The sequence below is a fragment of the Filicampus tigris genome, chromosome 13 (assembly GCF_054856515.1).
Source record: "Filicampus tigris isolate MCC_2025a chromosome 13, RoL_Ftig_1.0, whole genome shotgun sequence".
NCBI lineage: Eukaryota > Metazoa > Chordata > Actinopteri > Syngnathiformes > Syngnathidae > Filicampus > Filicampus tigris.
Window position 1 is genome coordinate 18621750 of NC_141229.1, and position 22335 is coordinate 18644084.

Consider the following 22335-nt stretch of genomic DNA (forward strand, 5'->3'; position numbering starts at 1 on the left):
CCATATACTTCATTTATTGTCACTCAAGTTGGATTTAAACCAAATGGCTCAAGTGAATTCTGTTTTGTTTTTTTGGAGGCCCAAAGGGAGCAATTAAAATATGCGTCATGGCAGTGGGGAAAAATGCACACGGACTGGGATATTTTCAGATCGGAATCAGACCCAGATGGGATGGCGCGGATAACTTTCATCATCAAAATACACCGACTGGTGACGTGTCTGCTCAAACACGGACACACACATTTAAAAGACACCCGCTGTTGAGTCTAAGCATGAACCAGGAAGTATGATTCCTGAATGCAGTGTCTATCCTTAAAAAAAGCAAAAATAATTGCCCACATGAGCCTCATTGAAATCAATTGGAGGGAAGATGAGTCAGCGCAGGCCAACTAACCAGTATGTAACATTTCATATTTATTTTTATTACTGATTACTCCCATGTCGTTACTGCCTGGTTTTGACACTTGTGGAGTTATTTACGTGCAAATTGGTCATCAAATTGGGTTACTTCTTCCAATGTAAACAGGCATATTGTGGATGTACCCTGCATGTCACTTGAAAAGTACACAAAAAGCCCTCTGAGCATTTATTAGATATTGTATAATATCCACATTAGGGTCCATGTGCTCGTACGCTTGTACTTACTCACCAGTAAGACAATTCAGTGCACTGGTAGAATGACTATGATGCAATAGAAGAACAACTGTATTTGTATTTGTTAAATGCTCAAACGGCTTACTTGATATCCTTGCTAAATAATTACGGTACATAATAATGGTTAATAAGGAAAACAAGGCAATCAAATAGTGTAAATGAGGGTCCCCACTTTAGTCAGTGTGAAGTCCATCCTCTAAGAAAGCGTTCATTTAAACACCGCAAGCTGACACGTGCATTGAGCCCAACGTGCATGTTGCCCACCACCACAAAGTGACCCAAGATGAAAGAAACACGAGAGAAATCATCTTCATCACCATAGTCCACTGCTGGAATCTTGTCGCATCAGTTTGAGGCCATTTGATCTAGTGAATGAAACATTTGTTCATGAGTCAAACGGTGTGTCGAAGGTCCCACCGCAAAAAATTGGGGACAAGGATACTTTTGTCCTAAAACGGGGGAATTGAATTTACAAGACAGTGAGTGGAAAGCAGTCTGGCACGGGTACAAATCTAGAGTACGTAATTGTAATGTACACTACGGACAAGAGTATTTGTACACCCTCAAGAAACAAAACAAGGAGCTTCCAATCCTCTCTGTGGGATTCCCTCCGAAAAATGGTCAACAGAAGAATCGTAACCCAAACTGTTCGCGGCAATTTGAAGCACATATTCGTCAAAATAAGCAATAAATGTGGTTAAAAGGCAACCCAAACAGGTATATTGGGTCCACCCTCTGTTTTGCTGATCGAGCAAAGCCTACTAAAGACACATCTTGATCCACTTTAGCATGTTTTAATTGCAACAGCAGCAACACTAACACAGTCATCAATAACATTAAGAGATGAACTACCGGACCTTTTTTTTAGTGTGTTAAATAAAGCGTAGACCTCGCCGCCCTTGAGTTTCTTGTATGTGTCATTTGGATGAAGGAACTTGGGGAATTTGCCAGCTTCCTGTTGATTTTCCTCCTATATTAGTTGGTTCTGTATTCATTACGCCCTCTACTGGTTGCCATTGTTTCCTGCAGACAGCATTTGTTTTTGACCGTGAGCCTCCTGTCACAAAACACAAATTTTCCCTAGGGGTTTTTTTTTTTTTTGTTTAGGCCCACATTGTAGGAACTAAAAATGTATTTTACCGTTACTATAGAAGATGACGTTTTTATTTTTCTTAAGTTGCATTACTTGAAAGTCTTTTGGCACACCTAAGGTAAGGCCCACCTCACACCTTAAACAGCCTGTTGAACCGGATATTGATATGAACATTTACAGCATAAGATTGACAAAGTACTTAAACTTAAAAAAAAAAAAAATTAAAAATGGAATTAACTTTTTTTTTTAAATAATGTTTACCATGCCCAAATATGTAACTTATAAACTTTCAATTAACCCCCATGTCTTGTGGAAAAAGTGGGTCAATTTAGAAGAATGCTGAGACATACGGCATCTTCCAAAGTGACAAGGCATCAATTGAGGAATGTGAATACTTGGCAACGCAAGCAAGTGAATTAGTCACTGGCAACAATGAGTGTATTTTCCTACCGCACCTGCTCTTGCTGGTGGGGAGCTGTCGACTGGGTCTCCTCATGGACTGACTGGGCTGGACTTTCATGGAAGCGCGTGGCGAGGAGCGTGAAAAGTTCTCCGGAGGTGGCGGCTTCTTGGGAATCTTCTTGACCAGCCGGCTCACCCACTTCTGCTGCTCCTCCTGAGACATGGCGAGCAGCAGCAGGTTCTTCGCCGTAGACACGTCATAGTTCACTGAGGTGACAAAGTGGTTATTGGATTCTTGTTACTCCACTTGAAAAATGACTTCGATCAACTTTACCTTTGCAAGGAGCGATGATCTCCTCCTTTTTGTCCATATGATCCTTGTGGCACTTAATGTGGCAGCGCCGACATTCCAAAGCAGGCGGAGGCTTGAACATATTCCACAGTGGTTTGGTGCACGCCTCACAGTTGGTGGGGAAGTGGTACAGTGTGGGGATGAACTCGTGGCCTTTGTGACAGATGTAGCTGGACTTTTCACCGATTGGCAGAGGCTCGACAGCAAATTCGGGCTCCTTTTTGCTCTCCCCTTCATTGGCATAAAGAATCTGAACCGCCAAAAGAAAGGCATAATTCAAGTTCTTCATTTTTATTTTAACTCAAGTGCATTTATTTTAACCACCTTTCGCAAATAAATGTTTTTTTCTCCCAATTTTAGGCATTTCACGATGTCCTGGTCAAAGCACTTGATTTCTTCTTTTTAATCAATTCCAGTTCAGTGGGGAAGTCCGTACATTGACAATAATACTGTTCAAATACTACACAACTGGATCTTTTTGTTAGATTTAGTTTTGTTTGGTGACGGCATACTGAAACCCTGATTCATATGCAAAAGTTCAACTAGACGAAGGTACAACTCAGAAAGTCACGCTTTCTATCAAATAACTGAGAATTCGAAACCATTTTTTTTGCTAGGTTAAAGAATCAATATGAGTACAGAAAATAAAATAAGACATTTCACTTAATAATGAAGTGGTTTTCCTTTAAAAAAAAACCCAACATGTTTTATTTCTTGAATTCAAATTGTGCATATCAACAAACTGTATTTTCTTGTCAAAACATTGGGACCACAATAGCAATTTTACCTGCTAAAACAGCGCATTGAGTAAGCCTGGTATGTTCCAAGTGGAGCAATAGGACCTGCAACTATGTCGGCTGTGCGCAAATGTGTTTCCGTCTATTAAACCGGCTTTGAAAAGTAGTCAGACAGCTGTTGTCAGCCTATACGGGACACTTGTTTGGGCAACCGGCACCATACATTAGGCAGTTCTTAGCATTTCTTTAGCGTCCTTAATTAGAGGCTGAACATGATTTCAGGATGGCGTTGTGTTGATGTTGCTGGCAACAGTATGTGATGAAAACAAAAAATGAACTAATGCAAGTTTCCAGTTGGGACCAGTCAAATCACAGCCTTTGCGATGACCAAATCGCATTTTATCGAATCCCAGATTATATCGCAAATGCAATTAATCATTTAGCCCTGCTTTAAATCTTGTCAAAATCGTAAAGGAGTTCCCTATGACTTGCTAGCTTCTGCTGGCATGCGCAATAGCTTTCTGCCTTGGGCTGCACAGGGATACAACCAGTTTTCAGCTGACAGCAATGCATTATGCACGGAGCCAATGAAGGCTATGCACTGTAGTGATGGGTTGATGATACCTCACGGAGTGCATTGACACAGTACACGAACTGTATTGATACTGTGTTGGTCAGTCAACACTGACCTCTGCTGTACGTCAAAAATCATTGCAGGTCACATTATGTAAAAAAGGATAAACTTGCATGCTGACCCAACATTAGCTTGTGAAATAATATTAAATCTTTATTCAATTGCTAGTTTTGTATTTAAAATGTGACCTTTGTATATTGTATTTGCTCTATTTGTTTGCTGAGTGAAGTTGTTGATGAGAAGAGTTCAAAATCTGCTTGTTTGTGGAAAGGCTGAAATGAGCATGTAATATATAACAAATTTATCTAATAAAATATAGAGATAACACGTAACTTATGTATGGGATTTTGTTAACCAAAGTGTTCAATCTCCATCCAACAAACTCACAACATGTCGATACAGTTTGTTTCCTTATAAACACAATTTGACACGGCACAGCCAAACGACACACTTCCTGTGTTGGTCACATGATTTTTTTGTTAAAGCGATACACGCACCAATACGGACGGGGTTTCACACTTGAGATCTCGGCACAGTGCTGATGCACCAGTGTTGCTCGTCCCATCACTATACTATGCAGCATCAGAAGAAGCGCAAAATAAAGTAGATCCATACACTTGTCCATGCCAAGACCGTCAATATACTGAAAAGAGTATGTAAATAGAGGTTGTTTTTTTTTTTCCTATGAAAATTTTGTGTGCAACTGGAATTGCTCCTAAAGCGGGTTGTTCATAACATCAGGTTGCACTCTAAATGAAATCCACGACACTGTTAGAATACTTTTGGAGGCAAGTGTATCATCTTTAAATGTAATGAATGTTCGATATACATCTTCAACGATGAAAAGCGTGAAGTTGCAATTACAGACCTGGAATATTCTTGGAATGTCTTTGGCATCAGCTCGGTACACGTCCGTTTGGGTGACAGGCCTCACATGGAAGAGTTTGCTTTGTAGAAAAAAAAAAAAAAACATATCAAATTACTCATGTACTGTATTTGACAAATGACTTATTTTCTCTGCAGTTTGATTTAGTTGCTGTACTCACTCTATATCAAGCACCATATAAGGGATGGACTGCTCTTTGTCTTGTTCACTTTTGTAGAAGAGAATCTTCTTGCTGCTCACAACAACATACTACAGCAAGTGGTGAGAGCATGGTCAAGAAAAAAAAATGAATACATTTCCTTATCATTAACATTAACTTATCTGTTTTAAATGTTACCTTTTTTTCCCATCCAAACTTCTTGGTGTTGTTACGCACAGGGAGGGATAGCCACCCTTCAAGCCTTGTTTCTAAGAGAAAAAGAAAGCCTCATGTCAATAACATTTTTTTTCTCCAACTTAACTCAGAGTTAATGCTGTGTTTTGGAATGTATTTTATGTGAAGACAGGTACAATATCTTTTCTCTTTATTTCCTTTTACCTGTAAAGGCATCATCAGCATCAAAGTCCGGACCACTGCTGACGCTGGCTGAGTCGATTGACTGAACACTGAGTGACTGGAGGAGATTCCTTAGCTGCTCGATGTCACTGTCTTTACTGTCCAGAGCCATCTGAAGCTCAATTCGCATCTGACTCTCATCTGACAGTTGCTACAAAGCACAATTAAAATGGAAACAGGTGTGATCAAATACACTGGGAGAAGGCGCTATTACTTTGCACCTGGCGCTACATTCACTTTGAAAAAGGGTGCGCAAACCTTTGTGTTGCAGAGACTTGAATTAGTTGATCCAAAACGTCTCATGAAAACGGTGAAACCAAGCTGTGACCGGTCTACTCACCGCTTGCATTTCGTTGATCTCTCGCTGATATTTGATGATGCTACTATTAAGTTTTTCCTTTTCCGATCTCAGCTCCAGCTGCAGCTTCCTGTTCTCCTTCTCCTTGCGGCGCATGTCTGTGTCATTGCCACGGCGACTACTTACACCCCGCACCTCCTTCCTGTTCATGATCTCGGCCAGCTTGTTGACGGCCTGTAGATGGACATTTAAAAAAAAATAAATTAAAAAAATCAGTTAAATGTTTTTAAAGAAGCAACTTGCAATGGTGAAAGAAAAAGCTTTGCATGGCTGTTGTTGGACATAGCAAGATAACAAACCTGAGTTTTCAGTGTCCTCTCAGACTGCAGCTGCTTCTCAAAGGTGTGCTTCATCTGATTGATATGCTGCTCCCAATCCTTTGACTTGTCTGTTTCTACAAAAAAAAAAAAAAGAAAAAGGAAAAAAAGACAACAATGATGACTTGTTTTAGCAGTACTGCGTGTTAAAAGACACTTTTCAATACCTTCTAGGGCCTCCTTCATTTTGTTGTTGAGCTCTTCCTTCTCATTGGCCAGGTTGGCGACATCACTGGTCAGGGTCCTATTGGCTTCTTCCAACTATAACATCGGCGACGTTGCAAGAGATATGGTAGCTTTTGTGTGTCACTTACATAGGTAACTTTGACCAATATTAAATGCCTGATATATGCAGATTTCATAATTTACCGAATTGATGGTGATGTCCTTCTCCGACAATTCCTGCCGATGGCGGGCCATCATCTCCTTCAGCTCCAGCTCCTTCATGATTTTTTCCTTCTCCAGATCAGAGTATTGCTCCTCGGCAATCGAGCGAGCGAGCTGCTCTGAGTCAGCCTTAGTCAGTGTGATTTCCAGCTGGGCTGCCAGAGAATCTCTGAAAGATTCACAAAATAAAAGCAGAGTAACAGTCATCCGCAAATTTACGATATCAATACTTCATCCAGCCTGTAATTTACAATTTGAATTAACAGCACCTTAGCACTTTGTGTACCTCTACAAGGACTATTAATTTTGACACTGTTATATTTATTATATACAATTTTCTTTATAGTATAGGAGAATATGTACCGGTATGTAACATTAGTAAGTATGAACATAGTCTTTTCTAATGACATTTGGAAATCTATTCAGCCAGCTATGATCACTTCATTTACAGAGTACATGGACTGAACTACAATCATTAAAATGTTACACTGAACCACAAGAGGCGGCTAAATGCAATAGATCACCCAAAAAATGTAACTTCTGGCTGCAGAAAATGTCTGGATGCCAGAGATTCTATACTAACATCGTCATTTGTTGGTTTGTTTGTCAGGATTACAGAAACACATTCAAATGTTTTCAAAAGTTAAAACACCTCTCCTCCTGGATTTCCTGAAGTGACTGCTGCACTTCTTTAAAGACTTTGTTCCGCTCCTCACATTCCTCTTTTAGTTCACGAACCTGGGTTTTATACAAAGTCTGGAAAACACAAAACAAAGGTCAAATAAATGGTTGCTAGACTAATTATAATGCATTGCTTTAATAGGACTTTTTTTGGGGTCAAGAATGTATTATTGCTCAACTGCTTTTGGTTTTATTCAGTTTGCACATAAAAACATGCATTACATTTAAAAAAAGGGATGCTTAGATTATATCATTCAATCACATTACAAAACTATGCAAATAGAATTAACATATTTTCAAGGGTGAAACCTTTCAAGGGGTGTGGACTCACAGAAAAATACTGTTCGGCTTCTAACTGGTCTTGTAGTTCCTTCATTTGCCCGTCTGTGTCTTGTCTTTCTCTGTAAACAAAAGAGGGACATTTTTATTGTGAACCATTCTCTCTGCATGTCTAAAAATAAAACATGCATCAAAACATGTGTGAACCAAAAATGAACTGACTTGCGCAGCTCGTGGTTCTGTTTTTCCAAGCTGCGTTTAATGTCCATTAGGTGATTTGTTTCTTGCTTGAGCTGCTTTTCGGACGTTCGCAGAGAGTTGAGTTGTTGGTTCTGGGCCTTGAGGTCGTTCTGAGTCAGGTTGCGTTTCTGGGTCTCCTGCTCAATCTTCAGTGTTAGATTCTTCACCTGTAGGCATGGACAGGAGTAAATGCTGCTAAATAGAGACGGACGGTGTTCTTCTAAGAAGCTCTGTATCTAATCAGTTTTCTCTTGAACGCACACACAGATCTTAAACCACCGCTGAAGTGTTCATTTCCGCACAGCCCATAATGAACCTCCAAGGAGTGAACACCTTCTCAATACTGACACTGATTTGATTAGAGTCACTAACCTCCTCCGTGAGGTGGTCTTTGTGTCTGCGCAGCTCATCCAGCTTCTGAAGAGCTTGTTTATAGTCACAGTCCATCATGCTGCTTTGCTTCTCCTGTTCAAGTATTCTGTTCTCCAGCCGTAGTTTGGCTGCTCGTTCCTCTGCCAGCTTCTGCTCCATCTCTGGGTTGTACAATGGAGAGATATATACTGAAGGGACACTTCACACTGGTTAAATGTTTCATACACTGGACACCGCATCAGGACAGGTATTAGACACGTTTTGAAAAAGTCAGCTTGGGGAATGTTACCCTTCATAGACTCTGATTTGGCACCCTCAATGGTTACTTTTATCTTGTTCTTGTCTGCCAGCAGAGCCCTGGTGGCTTTATGGGAGCTCTCCTCCTGCTCCAGCCCTTGCTGCAGCACCTTGAGCTTGTAGGTCAAATCGATCTCTTTGTTGCTCTTCTCCTGTGTACAAGCGCAAACATGTTCAACACACAGTACTAAGATGGAATAGTCACGCCAAAGTTGGGATACCAAAATGACAAAATCTTAACAGCCCAGAACCAAGTATGGAAGAAAGAAACATTGAGAGTCAAGTTTGAAACAGTCAAGTGCAGTATCTGGTATGACGATGACGTTAACCTTTTCCAAGTCAGTGAGCTTCTCTTGAAGATGCCTCTTCTCAGTCTCCATTTTGGAGAGAGCTCGTTTCTGATGCTGTACCTCCTCCTCAAGGCCAGACACACGCCCTACAAGATGGGGATGGTGAGTATCTCACACAACACACCTTTTCACTTTCTCTTTCAACAAACTATAACCATAAAGGGTTTAAAAGTTATTGACCTTATCCGGATAAGTACAGCTAAGCTAGTGTGTACTTTGGATGCAATCAACTTTTCGTGGCAGCAGTAGTGAGCATATTAAGTGTTTTCTTTCGTGCTTTTTCTTTTTTTGCTCATCATATTTCACTGATAAAATGTTTCAGGAAACAACGCATAGAATGTGATTACTGACTGGAAGAGAAGAAATGTCTGAAGTTTGAAGAAAAACAGTTGAAGATTGTAACTGGTAGAGAGGTGATAGTCTTAAATTATCTAGGCCATCTGAGGTATCAGATATATATTTTTTTAATCACCATGGTGCTTCCTTTGACACACTACAATAATCTCTGACAAGCAGAATAGTTATTAAATGTGTTGTAGTATCCTAAGAGGTAAGTAGTACCAGTAAGAATCCATGTATCATTTGTTCAGCCATTTTTCCAAACAAAACAGAAACTAAAAAAATAGAGAGAAAGAAAGGGGAGAGAGAGAGAGAGAGATAATGACTTGTCAAACTATTTTTGCACCACAGAGTACTGAATTTTGAAATCTACACAATAATAGGTTACAAAATTATTACTTTTAATCTACTCCGGAGCAATGTCATTCTGTTTTTTTTTTTCTTCTTCATGATGTATTTTTGTAGAAAATTTGCCTCTAGTTACGTATATGTTTCATTATCAAACCATCTCAGCATGGATGAGCGGACGGATCAGTGCTGTGCTACTCATGCTATCGCCGATCGACTGTAATGTCACAATTTGCACGATCAATCAATGACGAAATTGATCAAATCCGCAACATAAGCCATTACAGCAAACACAACGACCGCTCACTTTGTTGTTGTTCACCTCGTTCTGTACTGTGGCTGCCACGCTGCCACAGTGTATACGGGAGCCCGATAGCTAATCTCATTTTAGCCTTGTCGGGTAGAAGATCGAATTCATGATCAAGTATGTTTTTTTTTTTTTTTCCAAACTGTCTGATCGCTCTATTGACTCAAACGCTGATCGCGTAAAGCCTAGTATTTATTATTTCTTAAATTAACATCCCTTCCTAAAAAACAAAAAAAGAAGACACACAACTCGATGCCTGCTACATGCAGGAACAAGCTGTTGTGCTGAAACCAGAAGTTCTGCCAACACGCACAGTTCTTCCTATCACAATTCCAGTAGTGGATGCCTTAATGTCATTAACATGGCAAAAAAGACGTGGCGTGTCAAAAACGAACAAACAACAACAATTAGAAAATAGACACACACAAAAAACATCTGAATAAGATGTTATTTTGGAAGGAGACTATCAATGGAGGAGCTCTTGTCCTTCTCAGCCCCCTCACTTAAAGTTAAAGCACAAAAAGCACTTATTTGTTTAGTGAGTCATTTATTCATGGAGAAGTATATTTTCACTTATTTTTATGTTGTACTGTATTTCTTTTTCTTTTTTTTTAATTGTATTTCTTTTCAACTTCACATTAATTAAAATGAGAAAAATATACACATCGCAAAATGTAAATATAATTTGGGGGCTGGAACGGATTAATTGCATTTCCATTCATTTCAATAGGAAAATTTACCCCAATTTACGAACGTTTCAAGTTACAAACAGGGCCACGGAACGAAATAGGTTTGTAAGTTGAGGTACCACTGTATGTAATCACATGCAAAGCAAAACATCGGAAATGGTGTCCTTAGTAGTTCTTATAGACAGAATGCAATATATTCAGACCGTAGGTCATTTTCAGTGCTTACCTGTACAAAATTTTCAACACTTCCTCATGTACTTGTGGAAAAAGAGAAGCCAGTAGTTTGTTACCTCAAATATATCTTCAGTCTTTTTGCACAGCTATGATTCAGTTAAATCAGGGGTGTCAAAGTCAAATGGACGGAGGGCTAAAAAACTTAGCTACAAGCTGAGGGCCGGACTGATTAAATGGTCATTGAAATTTTTTAAAATGTCCAGATTGGATCGGGTCCTTCACGGCTGCTGATGACGTCACACTTCATGATAATATTTCTGCAATATATTTCTTTGCCTAAAATTACATATCCACAAATCCAAATTTAGTCACGTAAAACCTCTCCGTAATTTCCATCCATCCATTATCTGTACCGCTTCTCCTCACAAGGGTCGCGGGGCGTGCTGGAGCCTATCCCAGCTGTCTTTGGGCAGTAGGCGGGGGACACCCTGAACTGGTTGCCAGCCAATCGCAGGGCACACAGAGACAAACATCCGCACTCACAATCACACCTAGGGGCAATTTAGAGTATCCAATCAACTTACCATGCATGTTTTTGGAATGTGGGAGGAAACCGGAGTGCCCGGAGAAAACCCACGCAGGCACGGGGAGAACATGCAAACTCCACACAGGGAGGCCGGAGCCGGGATCGAACCCACGACCTCTGAACTGTGAGGCGGACGTGCTAACCAGTCGACCACCGTGCCGCCTCTCTCCGTAATTTTCGAGGCAGAAACCAGACAGTATATAAATTCTATTCTGGATTCTAAAAATATGAAAGCGATTAAGACTGTTGCTTTGCGTTATTACAACAATTTTGTGGTTCACTCGGGCTGCAAGATTGTATGAAATGTACACAATGTGAAGTATTTCTTAATAAAACGTGTTTTACTCCGAATAGTTTTTCACCACAATCCGATTCCGAAAGCCACAAAACAGTGACGTGACGACTTTAGTCGGCACGTAGACGACCGAAGGGCGATCCTCGCAAAAGTAGCGGTAATGTTCGTTATTTTATTTTTTATTTAGCAAACGCAACAGCCAGGGGGTGGCAAACATAGATGCAAAGGAATATATTACAGAAATACTGTAACAAATTGGGTTAACTGTGTTGTGGTCGAATTTATGTTTTGCTGAGTTGTGTTGTTTCCCAGGTTAATAAATGCATTGCGCGGCTCGCTGGAGAGGAGGGGATGTGAGCGAGGGGAGGGCGAAGAAGAGAGCCGTTGCACTTTTTCGACTGAACGGTTGTCGTATTGTATTGGCGTGGGCTGCGGCCCACATTAGCCAGTTGGACTAATAAAAACATGATAATTAAACTACGTCTGACGCCGTGTTCTTTGAAGGCGCTACAATATATTATAAAGCGAGACGTCATCGGCAAGCGCGAAGGACCCGATCACATCTGCAGGTCGGTTCTAATAATACATCAATATCATCCCAGGGGCCGTAGAAAACCTTCTCGAGGGCCAGATGTGGCCCGCGGGCCTTGACTTTGACATATGTGAGTTAAATGATCTGTATGATCTGCTATCACTAATGCATATTACAGTGTAGGTTGAATTCTTGTGCTGAGTAAAGCATTCATCTTACACACCTAGCAAGTCACTGATGGTCTCTGAGCCCTGGCTGTGCTCCCTGCGTTCTGTCTCCAGGGCGGCCTGCAGGCTGATGCATTCCTTCTCTAGGCTTAACTTGCTGCGTTCCAGCAGACAGCATTTGTCCTGCAGCTCTCGCGTATTCACCTCCAGCTGCTGCAGCTGTTTGCTGTTCTCTGTCTGGGTTTTACGGAGCCTCGTTGCAGACTCAGATTCAGCCCGCAGCAAGATGTTGGCTTCTTCCAACTGAGAGAAAATAATTGTGAGGTTTACAAAACTCCTCTTAGGTTCACAACAAACCTTTTGATGTCTTGAGTTCTGACAAGAAGGTGTAAAGCAACTTAAAACAATGGCTAGAGGAGCCAAGCACTAGTAACTTGGATCTGCGGTTTGTAAATCAAGTAAACTGTTATAGGCAAAATCCCTATGCCTCCTTTTTTTTTTTTTGCATTTTTAATTTCGAGCTGACAATGAACATATCAATGAATAATAAGTACCTAATGTCTCATTAATATTTCAAGAAAAATGCCTTTTGGGTCCAAGTGCATCGTAAAACCACTTGACTGACCTGTTTCTGCAGATGAATATTCTTCTCATTGGAAATGTGTGAATTCTGATTCCTTCTTTTTAAGTCATCGAGCTGATCACGGAGGTTGTTAACTGTAAAATTAGATACAACCCAAAAAAAGGATAGGCTACAATATTACATGAATCATTGTTCCAGCAACTTGAATAACAAAGAATAAAAAGCAACTAATACAGTTTTGAAATAAAAAAGACAATATTCTTTTTTTTAATGAACGCAAACAACAACATGCTCGTTGTGTTGAATTGAATGATTTTGACGTATATAGTCAATTTATTCAATGACTACCTTTAAAAAGGATTTAAAAACTGTAATGACAACAAGTCATTACTTTGGTTATTATTTTCTGCTATCACCTTCATTTTCCAGACAGCGTTTCCTGTCAGCTTCACTCTCAGCCTTGCGGTGGCTCTCCAGGCTCTTGTGCTGCAGAAGGGCCTTCTCCCTTTCCAGCTGCCTCTGGCTTGACTCCAAATTCTTCCTGCTGGTCACCTAAAATCAGTCATTTAATATGTTGCACCAAATGTCATAAAGGGTTACTTTCACAATCCTGTGATTTTATCACTATATTAATGACAAATGAGAATAAAATTGGGTCTTTAACAGAAATTCAACACCCACAGTGGTTGTCAGCATTTCACAAACACTGGCATTCAACTAAAACAAAACTACACAAAAAGCCATGAATATTCACTAAGAGTGTAAAAACTTAACTATCCTACAGGGAAAACTGGATTATGGCGCCATCAAAATATTGCAATACAAACTATTCAAGTAAAATCTGCCTGAGCAACAGGTTTGTCGGCAGTTATTGTGCTACCTCATCTTCAAGTTCTTTGGAGACTTTATCCAGACGACTAGTGGCAGCTCTGAAGAGTTAAGGATAAATAATCACAAGAACCATTAGTCTCATCAATGATTCAGGTTTTTGTAAGCTTCATCTCATATACCTGAATTTGTGCTCTAGATCATCTTTGGCTTGCTTCTCATTATTCAGCTGCACTTCCAAGTGGCGAAGCTTCTTCTGTAATGCTACAGACTGAAAAGAAAGGGGGGGGAATCATTGTTTAAGTCTAATGGTTTATACTGAAATATTTTTATGGAGGCAAGACCACAGGATAAGTGTATTGAGTAATTGCTTTCAGTAATGTTTTATTGGGAGGATGTTTGATAGCTGTCAGTGTACTTTTATGTGGACTTGTGTTAATATTTATCTCCAATGTTTATGTAATGTAACTGCTAGTAACATGGCTTTTATTAGTGTGGTTGTGTGGTTAAGGAGGATAAACCTGAACAATAAAACGGTGTCTAGTGTGAACCGACTTACCTCTCCCTTTGAATTATCATTTACAGATGAGGAGTTGTTGGAAGCATTTAGTAGCCTAAATAATGACACCAAAAAAATACACGTCAACTGAAAATGTATGCTTTGTGTAACTGCATACTACTACAAGTGAGCGCTCCCAAAACGTTTTTCATGTCTTACTGGTCTTCTTTGAAGTAGGTGAAGCCCACAAAGGGGAGCTGATTTCCAACAAAAGCTTTGGGTGTGGGGAACGTCTCTACATCACCTTTGTCATCTTCAATCTCATCAAAGTTACTGGTGTCAATGTCACTGCTCAGCTCTGGGACCACAGGCGCAACAGCTAAGAAGAAAAAAAGAAAACAAAAAAATACAAAGACAAAGTCTTCAACTTGGATGTTTGGATTTATCTAATTCTCTATAGAGACACTAACTCTCTCTGATGGTGTCAAAGGTCCACTGGTCATTCCTGAAAAAAGGGTGTCGCTTAATCTCCTCCACTCCATTCTGCCCTAATCGCACATCCCTTTAGGAAAAAAAAGAGAGAGAGAGGGCGAGAGAAAGAGAGAGATAAAACCAAGATTACAATTAGTCTACTTTTGATCCGACCAGAGACCTGAAATTTTCATTTTTTTCGGTGTCTATTGTATAGAGTGTTTTATGTTAATTTATTAATTTCACTTGTATTATGGCTATTTTGTTGTTTGTACGTAAAGTGCTTTTGTTACAGTTCACATTTTGCTGTATTAAAATAATGTTTTGAGTGTGAGTTTTAAGATAAGGTTGAAAAAACAACACACGCGTACACATTATTTAACATTAGTAGCATTACAGGTCAATTCAAGGTTGGAATACTTTGTTTATAGCTTTTTTTATATTCCGTGTAGTGTATATTTTGGATGAGCGAATGTGGGCATGGGTCGAAAGCGTGTGCTACAAGCAACAGAGATTTATTGCTCATTATACAATCTGACACAATGGCACAAATACGGCACAAAATTCCTATCGGTCTATCTATTTCCCTACATCTTAACCGGCATATTGTGCAGGAGGTGTTGGAGCATGTCCCAGTTGACAGGATGAGATGCAGGTTACACCCTGGACAAACCTTCCATTAATCATATATCATGACAGAGAACAATTAATACTGAAGGGCAATTTAGAGTCTACAATTAACTAATATACATGTACATGCTTTTTTTACTGTGAGAGGAAGCCGGAGTGCCTGATAAGCACAGGGAGAGCATTGCAAGCTCCATAAAGAAGGCTGCAGACGCAATTCAACAGCAAAGAAAAAGTTCAGAAATTATTTTTTGGTACTTTGTTAATTATTGTTGTTTTAACAATGCTTCTTGCATTGTACATTTAATCATTGGAAAGCCAGCTAATTTCCCTTAAAAAAATGTAAGGAACATGCATTTGCATTTTTGGAATGAGCAGACAATGAGTGGGCAGTGTCCCATGTAAAATGCGCCTTTGCTAAATATCTTAATCTGCTGTTGCTGAAGTTGATTAAGTGTGCCTCAGGAAATTGGATGGGAGATCAATGGTGAGAATGCGATGCTGGCTGCTGCACACGAGTACAACATTTTGGTGCAAGGCAGTATACCGTATTTTCCAGACAATAAATCGCTCTGGAGTACAAGTCGCACCAGCCATAAAATGCATAATAAAGAGGGAAAAAAAAACCCATATATAAGTCGCACTGGAGTATAAGCCGCATTTTGCGAGGAAATTGTGCGCTTAGAACACATCATTTCCACCGAGCTACGATGCTACATGCTGTGCAAGAAAGTTACGGTAAGATAACTTTAAACTCACCAAAACGATTGTAGATCGCTTAAATAAGTCTTTTATTCATCCCCGACCATGTAGAATGTTACCAAGTCTCCAAAAGTATTTATGTATTCGGTCGTAATTATGTCTTCCTCTCCTCTCTGCCGAGTGTGCTCCTCCTTACGTGTGTGGCTGCATGATGCAATACCCCAGCCAGAGGCAGGCAACTGCCTGTTTGGGGTTGTTCTTATTCAACCATCATCTGTAAGTAACTTAGACAATTGTGTGTACCGGTAATGACCATGCAACATTTATATAGAAGCTGAATTGTGGCTGATTGTACTGTGTTGTTGACTGAACATACTAATCGCTATCGCTAATGCTAATCCCGGTGGCTAATCGTTAGCACGTCTGCATGTTTGTGGTTTATTCTTGTTCAACCATCGTCTGAAACTATCTTAGACAATTGTGTGTAATGACATTTATATATGAGCTGTATTGTGGATGATTGTAGGTTGTTGACTCAACATACTAATCGCTATCGCTAATGCTAATCGCGATTGTTAATCGTTAGTATAGGCTCATCTTGTTCATGTCTATGAAAATACATGTGTATGTAATGCATAGATTGATAGTATTTTCTGTTTCTTGTGCAGTTTCACAATATAAACAGGCAACTTCGCTGCACACCTGGAGTCAGTGGAGTTTGTGAATGTTTAGCTGTTTGGATAAGCTGGCTTCCTCGACTAGCAAGGCCTGTTAGTTTAACAAAACATGAGACTTTGACCGTTTGAATTATTCATGCATTTTAATAGCTTTTAGGATGTATCTTATGTTTCTTTATGTTGGTTACAATAACATGTGAAATGATATAGAAGTAACTGTCATGGCTTGTTAGTGCTGACTTGTATTTATGATGTTTTGTCTTCCTCTGCAGGCGCTTTAGCGCTTAAGCGCCTGCAGAGGGAGGTAAAACATAAGTCAGCACTAACAATCCATGACTGTAATGTGTTAATAATTTTACACACAAGTCGCTCCAGAGTATAAGTCGCACCCCCGGCCAAACTATGGAAAAAAGTGTGATTTATAGTCTGGAAAATACGCTAATAGTGTGGAACAGCAGGGCTGTCAGGAGAAAAATATTGCAATCACTTCACGTTATCTCCAGGAGGAGAGCTAGGAGAGATTCTTCAACTGGTGACAATCCCATCCCTCCTCAGTCTGGGAACAAACTCCATCCTCCAAGATAGGAATACTCACACCCAAAATCATATCAGCAAATGCCTGCTGATTGGTTATTGGATTTTTTTTTTCTTTTTGCCAATTATCGGAATTAGCCTAAAAAAAACCCATATCAGTCGGACCCTGGTCTTGACTATTCCAGACGATATCAAAACCTTTCCATGATGAGCATTTGATGCAATGTCAGCGAAACGATGATAATCTGTTGATAGTAGCGCAACCTTGTACTTCTTTACACAGTTTATGGACCTAACAATTACAATTAAAGAGTAAAACATTGGTGGACTGGTGGAGTTAAAATACAATAAGGAAGCATATCCATTTCCATACCTGTCAGTCAAGAAGGCACAGATTATATTCTTTGCATCTTTGGAGATCTCTACATCATCAGGAAAGTTGAGGGAGTTTTTATGGTCCATGATCTTACTGTAGGTTCCCACCAGAGAGTCAGCATAGAATGGTGTGTCACCTGAAAGTGCGCAAAACAATTTATGAAGTTAATACTACTACCTGTGGGAGAAAATAAACTTTTGCACTTAAAGGTGAAAAAACACTGACCAACAAGCATTTCGAAGATGAAGACCCCGACAGACCACCAGTCACATTCTCTCCCATAACACCCATCACCTCCCTGGGATTTCAGCACTTCAGGTGAGATGTAGTCAGGGGTTCCAACTGCTGTGTCACAATGTACCATACCGGTCTGTGACATAAGCCAAAATGTAAACATTCAACATTTTTACACATTGATTTTAAACTCATAATCTCAATTTAAAACTGTGTGCTAAAACTCAAGAAATACAACAACATAATTTCTAGAATCAAATGTCCTTGAGGTAGAAAAAAGACATTTTCAGGAAAAGTACAACTATAAAGTTGTACAAAAATTTTTAAATGCTGTTATGCATGGCATCGCACAGGATGTTATCTTATTGCACAAGACCTCAGTTCAGTTAACAAAAATGTTTGTACGTGTGTTTTTCTCAGGTTTTTTGGACAACACTTATTCCAAAAGAAAGACAATGCTAAACAGTGGAAAGAATAATAATAATATACAATAGAAGTTACGTGAGCAAAGAGGACTTAAAGCACGAAGACTCCACCGCTACCATTCAATTGTTTCAATTGCTAACAAAGTTAAGATATTGATTTTTACTTTTTAGCAGAGATGGGCGCGTCAGTAAATTTTTCCGGTCCGTCATTCGTCAATAGCCGGACCACACCTGTCTGTCATTGTAAGTCCGTCCTGTTGTCATTGTTATTTTCACCGCGCTTCAGTCATCGCTACATTACAGTTCGTCACTGCTATTTTAGGACCTTCAGGGAATTTTATCCGTCCGCCAATCCTTCATCATCATTCCGTCAGTCCGTCACTATTATTTTAAGCACGCTCCTGTCTTTCCTGCTCCTGTCTCTGCTAAATCTATCCATGATCTACAATGGTACGGCCGTGATCTTAGCAATTAAACTTGACTTTAAAAACATAACCTACTGCTGCCATTTTACACCTTTCCGTTTTTTAATCAAACTCACAGAGTCCATCTTCATGCATGTGCCGAAGTCAGCAAGCTTCAGGTGTCCGTGTCTGTCGAGCAGCATGTTGTCTGGCTTGACATCGCGGTGAATGAAGCCCATCGAGTGGATAGCATCCAGGGCCATCACCACCTCTGCGGTGTAAAACTTGGCCCATTTCTCTGGCACATCATAGGTACTGGTGAGGTTTACCAGATCGCCTCCTGGCATATAATCCATCACCATGTAGAGGTAGTGCTCATCTTGGAAGGCACAGCACAACTGTAAACAAACAGGACAAGTTCCTTTAGAGATAATTACACACCACATTTACCAAGAAAAATGGCTGTCAAAGTAGATCACTGGCTACATTTACATGGACAACATTTCTTTAATCTGATCAGAGTTCGGATAAAAATTATGATCGGATGCATTGTTTTCATGGCCACTAAAAATATTGATCCGATTAGGACTTGCGTGTGCATGTATCCACACTTGTGATCGGATCAAATTATTTTGACGTGTGCAGATTGACCAAATATACCGGAAATAGTAGTAGAAGAAGAACAAGCCGTAGCGACCTCCGTGTCAACAAAACATCGCTCGATCAATTTCTACTTTAAATGTTAGTGTTATTTCGCACATTTTTCCCGTTTGCGCTGTTACGTCGAGTTAACATTTTCCAATGGAGCTGCAAATATACCAGTTCTGTCTTGCGCCCGCCATGTCTTTCGCTCGCTCTGCTTCTACTAACTTCCGTGGAATAACAGAAACGCATCACAGACATGCACGGCAAAGACGTTTTTTCAGATTATCAATTGACATAAATCACCCCTCTGGTTCGTCATAAAAACTTGATCGGAATGGCTTGATCGCGTCAGAATATTCCGAATGGGGTGCGCACATGAAGCATTTTTATTCCGATCATGCTTTTAATCAGAATAAATGTGTCCATGTAAACGTAGTCAGAGTGTGTTTGACCGGTGTCTTAAATGTCATACCTGCACCACCCATGGACTGTTGGCAAACGCCATGATGTCCCTTTCTTCCCAGAAGAAGGCGGAGTCTGAGCGTTTGATCATCTCAAACTTGCTAAGAAGCTTCATGGCGTAGACTTTCTGAGAGGCTTTATGCCTGACCTGAATGATTGCGGTACACTCAGTATGTAATATGTATATTTGGTGTTCCTTTGCCAAATGGCACTTTAACACAGTATCAAATTCCATCTGCATCTGTTACTAAATCTGATCATGTATATTTAAATGCAGACATACTCACCAGTTGAACCTCACCAAAAGCTCCTCGGCCAATCACTTTAACTCTATCAAAGTCATCTGACTTCATCTGCAGGTCTCGAACTTGTCTTATAACACTCTCATCTGAGAATAAAATGTCATGAGCATTGTCAATACTTCAAAAATCAAAAATAACACCACTACTCTGATATTTGAAATACTTACATCTATTCAAAAAGTTTTCAATATTTTTATTCTTTCGAAGTGCAGGGTAGTCCAAATCTAAGACCACAGCATTTAAGGAGTCCTGGAGAAAAAAAAGACAATGTTAAACCAACAAACGGACAAAAAAAATGAAATGCAATGGCTCCTCAATCTACCAAAAAAGATAGCTGCAATATGCCAACAGATAAATGTTGCCTGTCAAGGAATGATTTAAAAAAGGGCCCAACATCCACCGAATGATAACAACAAAAATTTAAATTTAATAATTTTAAACCTGTAACATCCCAACCAGCAATTTGAGATCCTTGTCTGCACACTTGTTGAATCCGTTTTCTATTGACATCCGCCTACTACATTGTCCCTCGAATTTTTGTACTGACAAAAGATGAGATAACTGTATGTCTTGACATTTTGTTGGAACTTTGTAAAAGTCAATACGTCAATATAACGCCTGGTCTGTGTGTGGTGAAGAGACACTCATGGTCTTTATGAGAAGGACAGCATCAGCCACTTCACACAAAGTGAAGTGTGACACAAAGTGTCAATACGCAGAATAACAAGAGTGATTCATATATTTGCAGAGAAATACAGAATTCCACATTGATTTAATATTTTTCAACAGTCATTCTCACACAAAATTAAAGGGGGAAATCAACCCAAACACATTTTTTTTTCAAAGAATATGTTCCCAGCAATACAGGGAGTCCTCGTTTTACAAACGAGTTCTGTTCTTACACTGGCGATGTAACCTGAATTTCACCGTTAGTCGAAATTTACGTCAAAATACTTTAACCTAAGTCTGATTTTCATGTAATTGCCTGGGCACACAAATTTGGTTGAATGGCAACACGGAATGAGGGAATCCTCTGTTTGAGTGCACTTGATTTGTTCAGTTGTAAACAATACATTTACATCAAAATACCACAGAGTGACTTCTCTCATCTACAAACGACACTATTGATTTATGACCTCATTAAATGTAACCAGTAGGGAGCAAGCTTGCTTGTCACCAAATAATTTAAACTGGTTAAACTTCTATATTAAGTTACGTCGCTTGGACGTATCACAATTGCGAACCTGTCTATTGCTCTCTCAACTCTTTGACGATGCCGTCTAGCAAGGAGGCTTCTTTGTATCAGGGCAAAGCAGGCAGACCTATTTGTGAGTATCTTTCAGCTTGCCGATCGTTCCAAACAAGCTATTAAGACAAACCCAATGCTGTATCTCTGCCTGCAGGAGAGCTGCATGCAGCGTAGGAGACGTGTCTGTGGGTGTATCACTAATTATATTGCTACAAAAAAAAAAAAAAAAAAATATATATATATATATATATATATATATATATATATATATATATATATATATATATATATATATATATATATATATTTGCAGATTTGGATCATGTTGTAGCTTTGTGACCTTTAAATGTTCAGAAAATGATAAATGAATGAAACCCATCTTTTTCACTCGATACCAGATCAGCTGAAAATCACGTGATCAGGCCTGATTTCTGATCACATAATTCGATCGGGCCCATCCCTGATTAAAATTTTCTCTTGACCAATGTAACTGATTTCATTTAAGCAAATATATTAAATTCATAAAATGACAGAAGATCCTAAGATGAATACTAGTGCAAACCCCAATTCCAAAGAAGTTGGGACATTGTCTAAAATGTAAACAAAAACAGATTCCATCCATCCATCTTCAGGCCTACCGGTAGGCAGGGTACACCTGGCCTGAAGTGAAATTGAAAGTGAAGCTGGGACGGGAGCAAGAAAAGATTAGGAAAGTTGAAGAATGCTCAGAAAACATTCAAAAAAATTCCACAGGAACAGATTAATTTTAAGTGTCAAAACTGGGTATAGAAGGAGCGTCCCCAAAAGGCTCAGCAAGGATGGAGCGAGGTTCACCACTTTATGAAGAATTGTGTGTACAAATTGTCAAACAGTTTAAGAACTAGGGCTCAACCGATATGGATTTTTTTTTTTTTTGTGGCTGACGCCAATTCCGAATATAAAAAAATAGATTATGGTCGGCTCAACAATTAAAAAATATATATGATGCACAAAATAACTTATTTTTTTCCATGCCTTCTGTCTATGATTGTTTTTTGCCAGGCGCAGCGGTTTCTTACATATTTTTAAATTAGAGGCACAATAAGAGGTCATAAATAACTTATTTTTTTCACTGATCACATTTATCATGTAACATTGTCAGGCAGGTCATAGTGACAATTTTAACAAATATGAAAAAAAGTGTTGTATTGTTATTTTTTAAGATTGCAAACTGCCTTTTTTTAAAAGAAAATAGTGTGACTCAGAGCGAACGGTTTCAGTCTGATAAAGGCGTATTAACACTAGC

At 39.4% G+C, this 22335-nt stretch overlaps 1 protein-coding gene across 2 annotated transcripts in view; it reads right to left on the reverse strand.

Annotated features, from left to right (window-relative positions):
* rock2a (rho-associated, coiled-coil containing protein kinase 2a) overlaps nt 1–22335 on the reverse strand; it is a 41876-nt gene that overhangs the window by 1361 nt on the left and 18180 nt on the right. Inside the window, exons 2-32 of one of the 2 annotated variants that reach the window (XM_086049386.1) lie at nt 19969–20050; nt 19787–19887; nt 19510–19647; nt 18530–18790; nt 17555–17699; nt 17327–17465; nt 14413–14504; nt 14162–14321; nt 14003–14057; nt 13626–13714; nt 13496–13544; nt 13032–13167; nt 12658–12749; nt 12089–12335; nt 8575–8681; nt 8238–8397; nt 7949–8109; nt 7559–7743; nt 7389–7458; nt 7029–7132; nt 6359–6545; nt 6157–6250; nt 5972–6066; nt 5655–5846; nt 5297–5465; nt 5096–5166; nt 4919–5007; nt 4741–4819; nt 2484–2751; nt 2203–2416; nt 972–1019 (exon numbers count right to left, since the gene is read on the reverse strand). In XM_086049386.1, coding sequence (XP_085905512.1) covers nt 972–1019; nt 2203–2416; nt 2484–2751; nt 4741–4819; nt 4919–5007; nt 5096–5166; nt 5297–5465; nt 5655–5846; nt 5972–6066; nt 6157–6250; nt 6359–6545; nt 7029–7132; nt 7389–7458; nt 7559–7743; nt 7949–8109; nt 8238–8397; nt 8575–8681; nt 12089–12335; nt 12658–12749; nt 13032–13167; nt 13496–13544; nt 13626–13714; nt 14003–14057; nt 14162–14321; nt 14413–14504; nt 17327–17465; nt 17555–17699; nt 18530–18790; nt 19510–19647; nt 19787–19887; nt 19969–20050 — 4079 coding nt within the window. The remainder of the gene's footprint in view (nt 1–971; nt 1020–2202; nt 2417–2483; nt 2752–4740; nt 4820–4918; nt 5008–5095; nt 5167–5296; nt 5466–5654; nt 5847–5971; nt 6067–6156; nt 6251–6358; nt 6546–7028; nt 7133–7388; nt 7459–7558; nt 7744–7948; nt 8110–8237; nt 8398–8574; nt 8682–12088; nt 12336–12657; nt 12750–13031; nt 13168–13495; nt 13545–13625; nt 13715–14002; nt 14058–14161; nt 14322–14412; nt 14505–17326; nt 17466–17554; nt 17700–18529; nt 18791–19509; nt 19648–19786; nt 19888–19968; nt 20051–22335) is intronic. The other variant, XM_086049387.1, reaches the window with a different exon arrangement.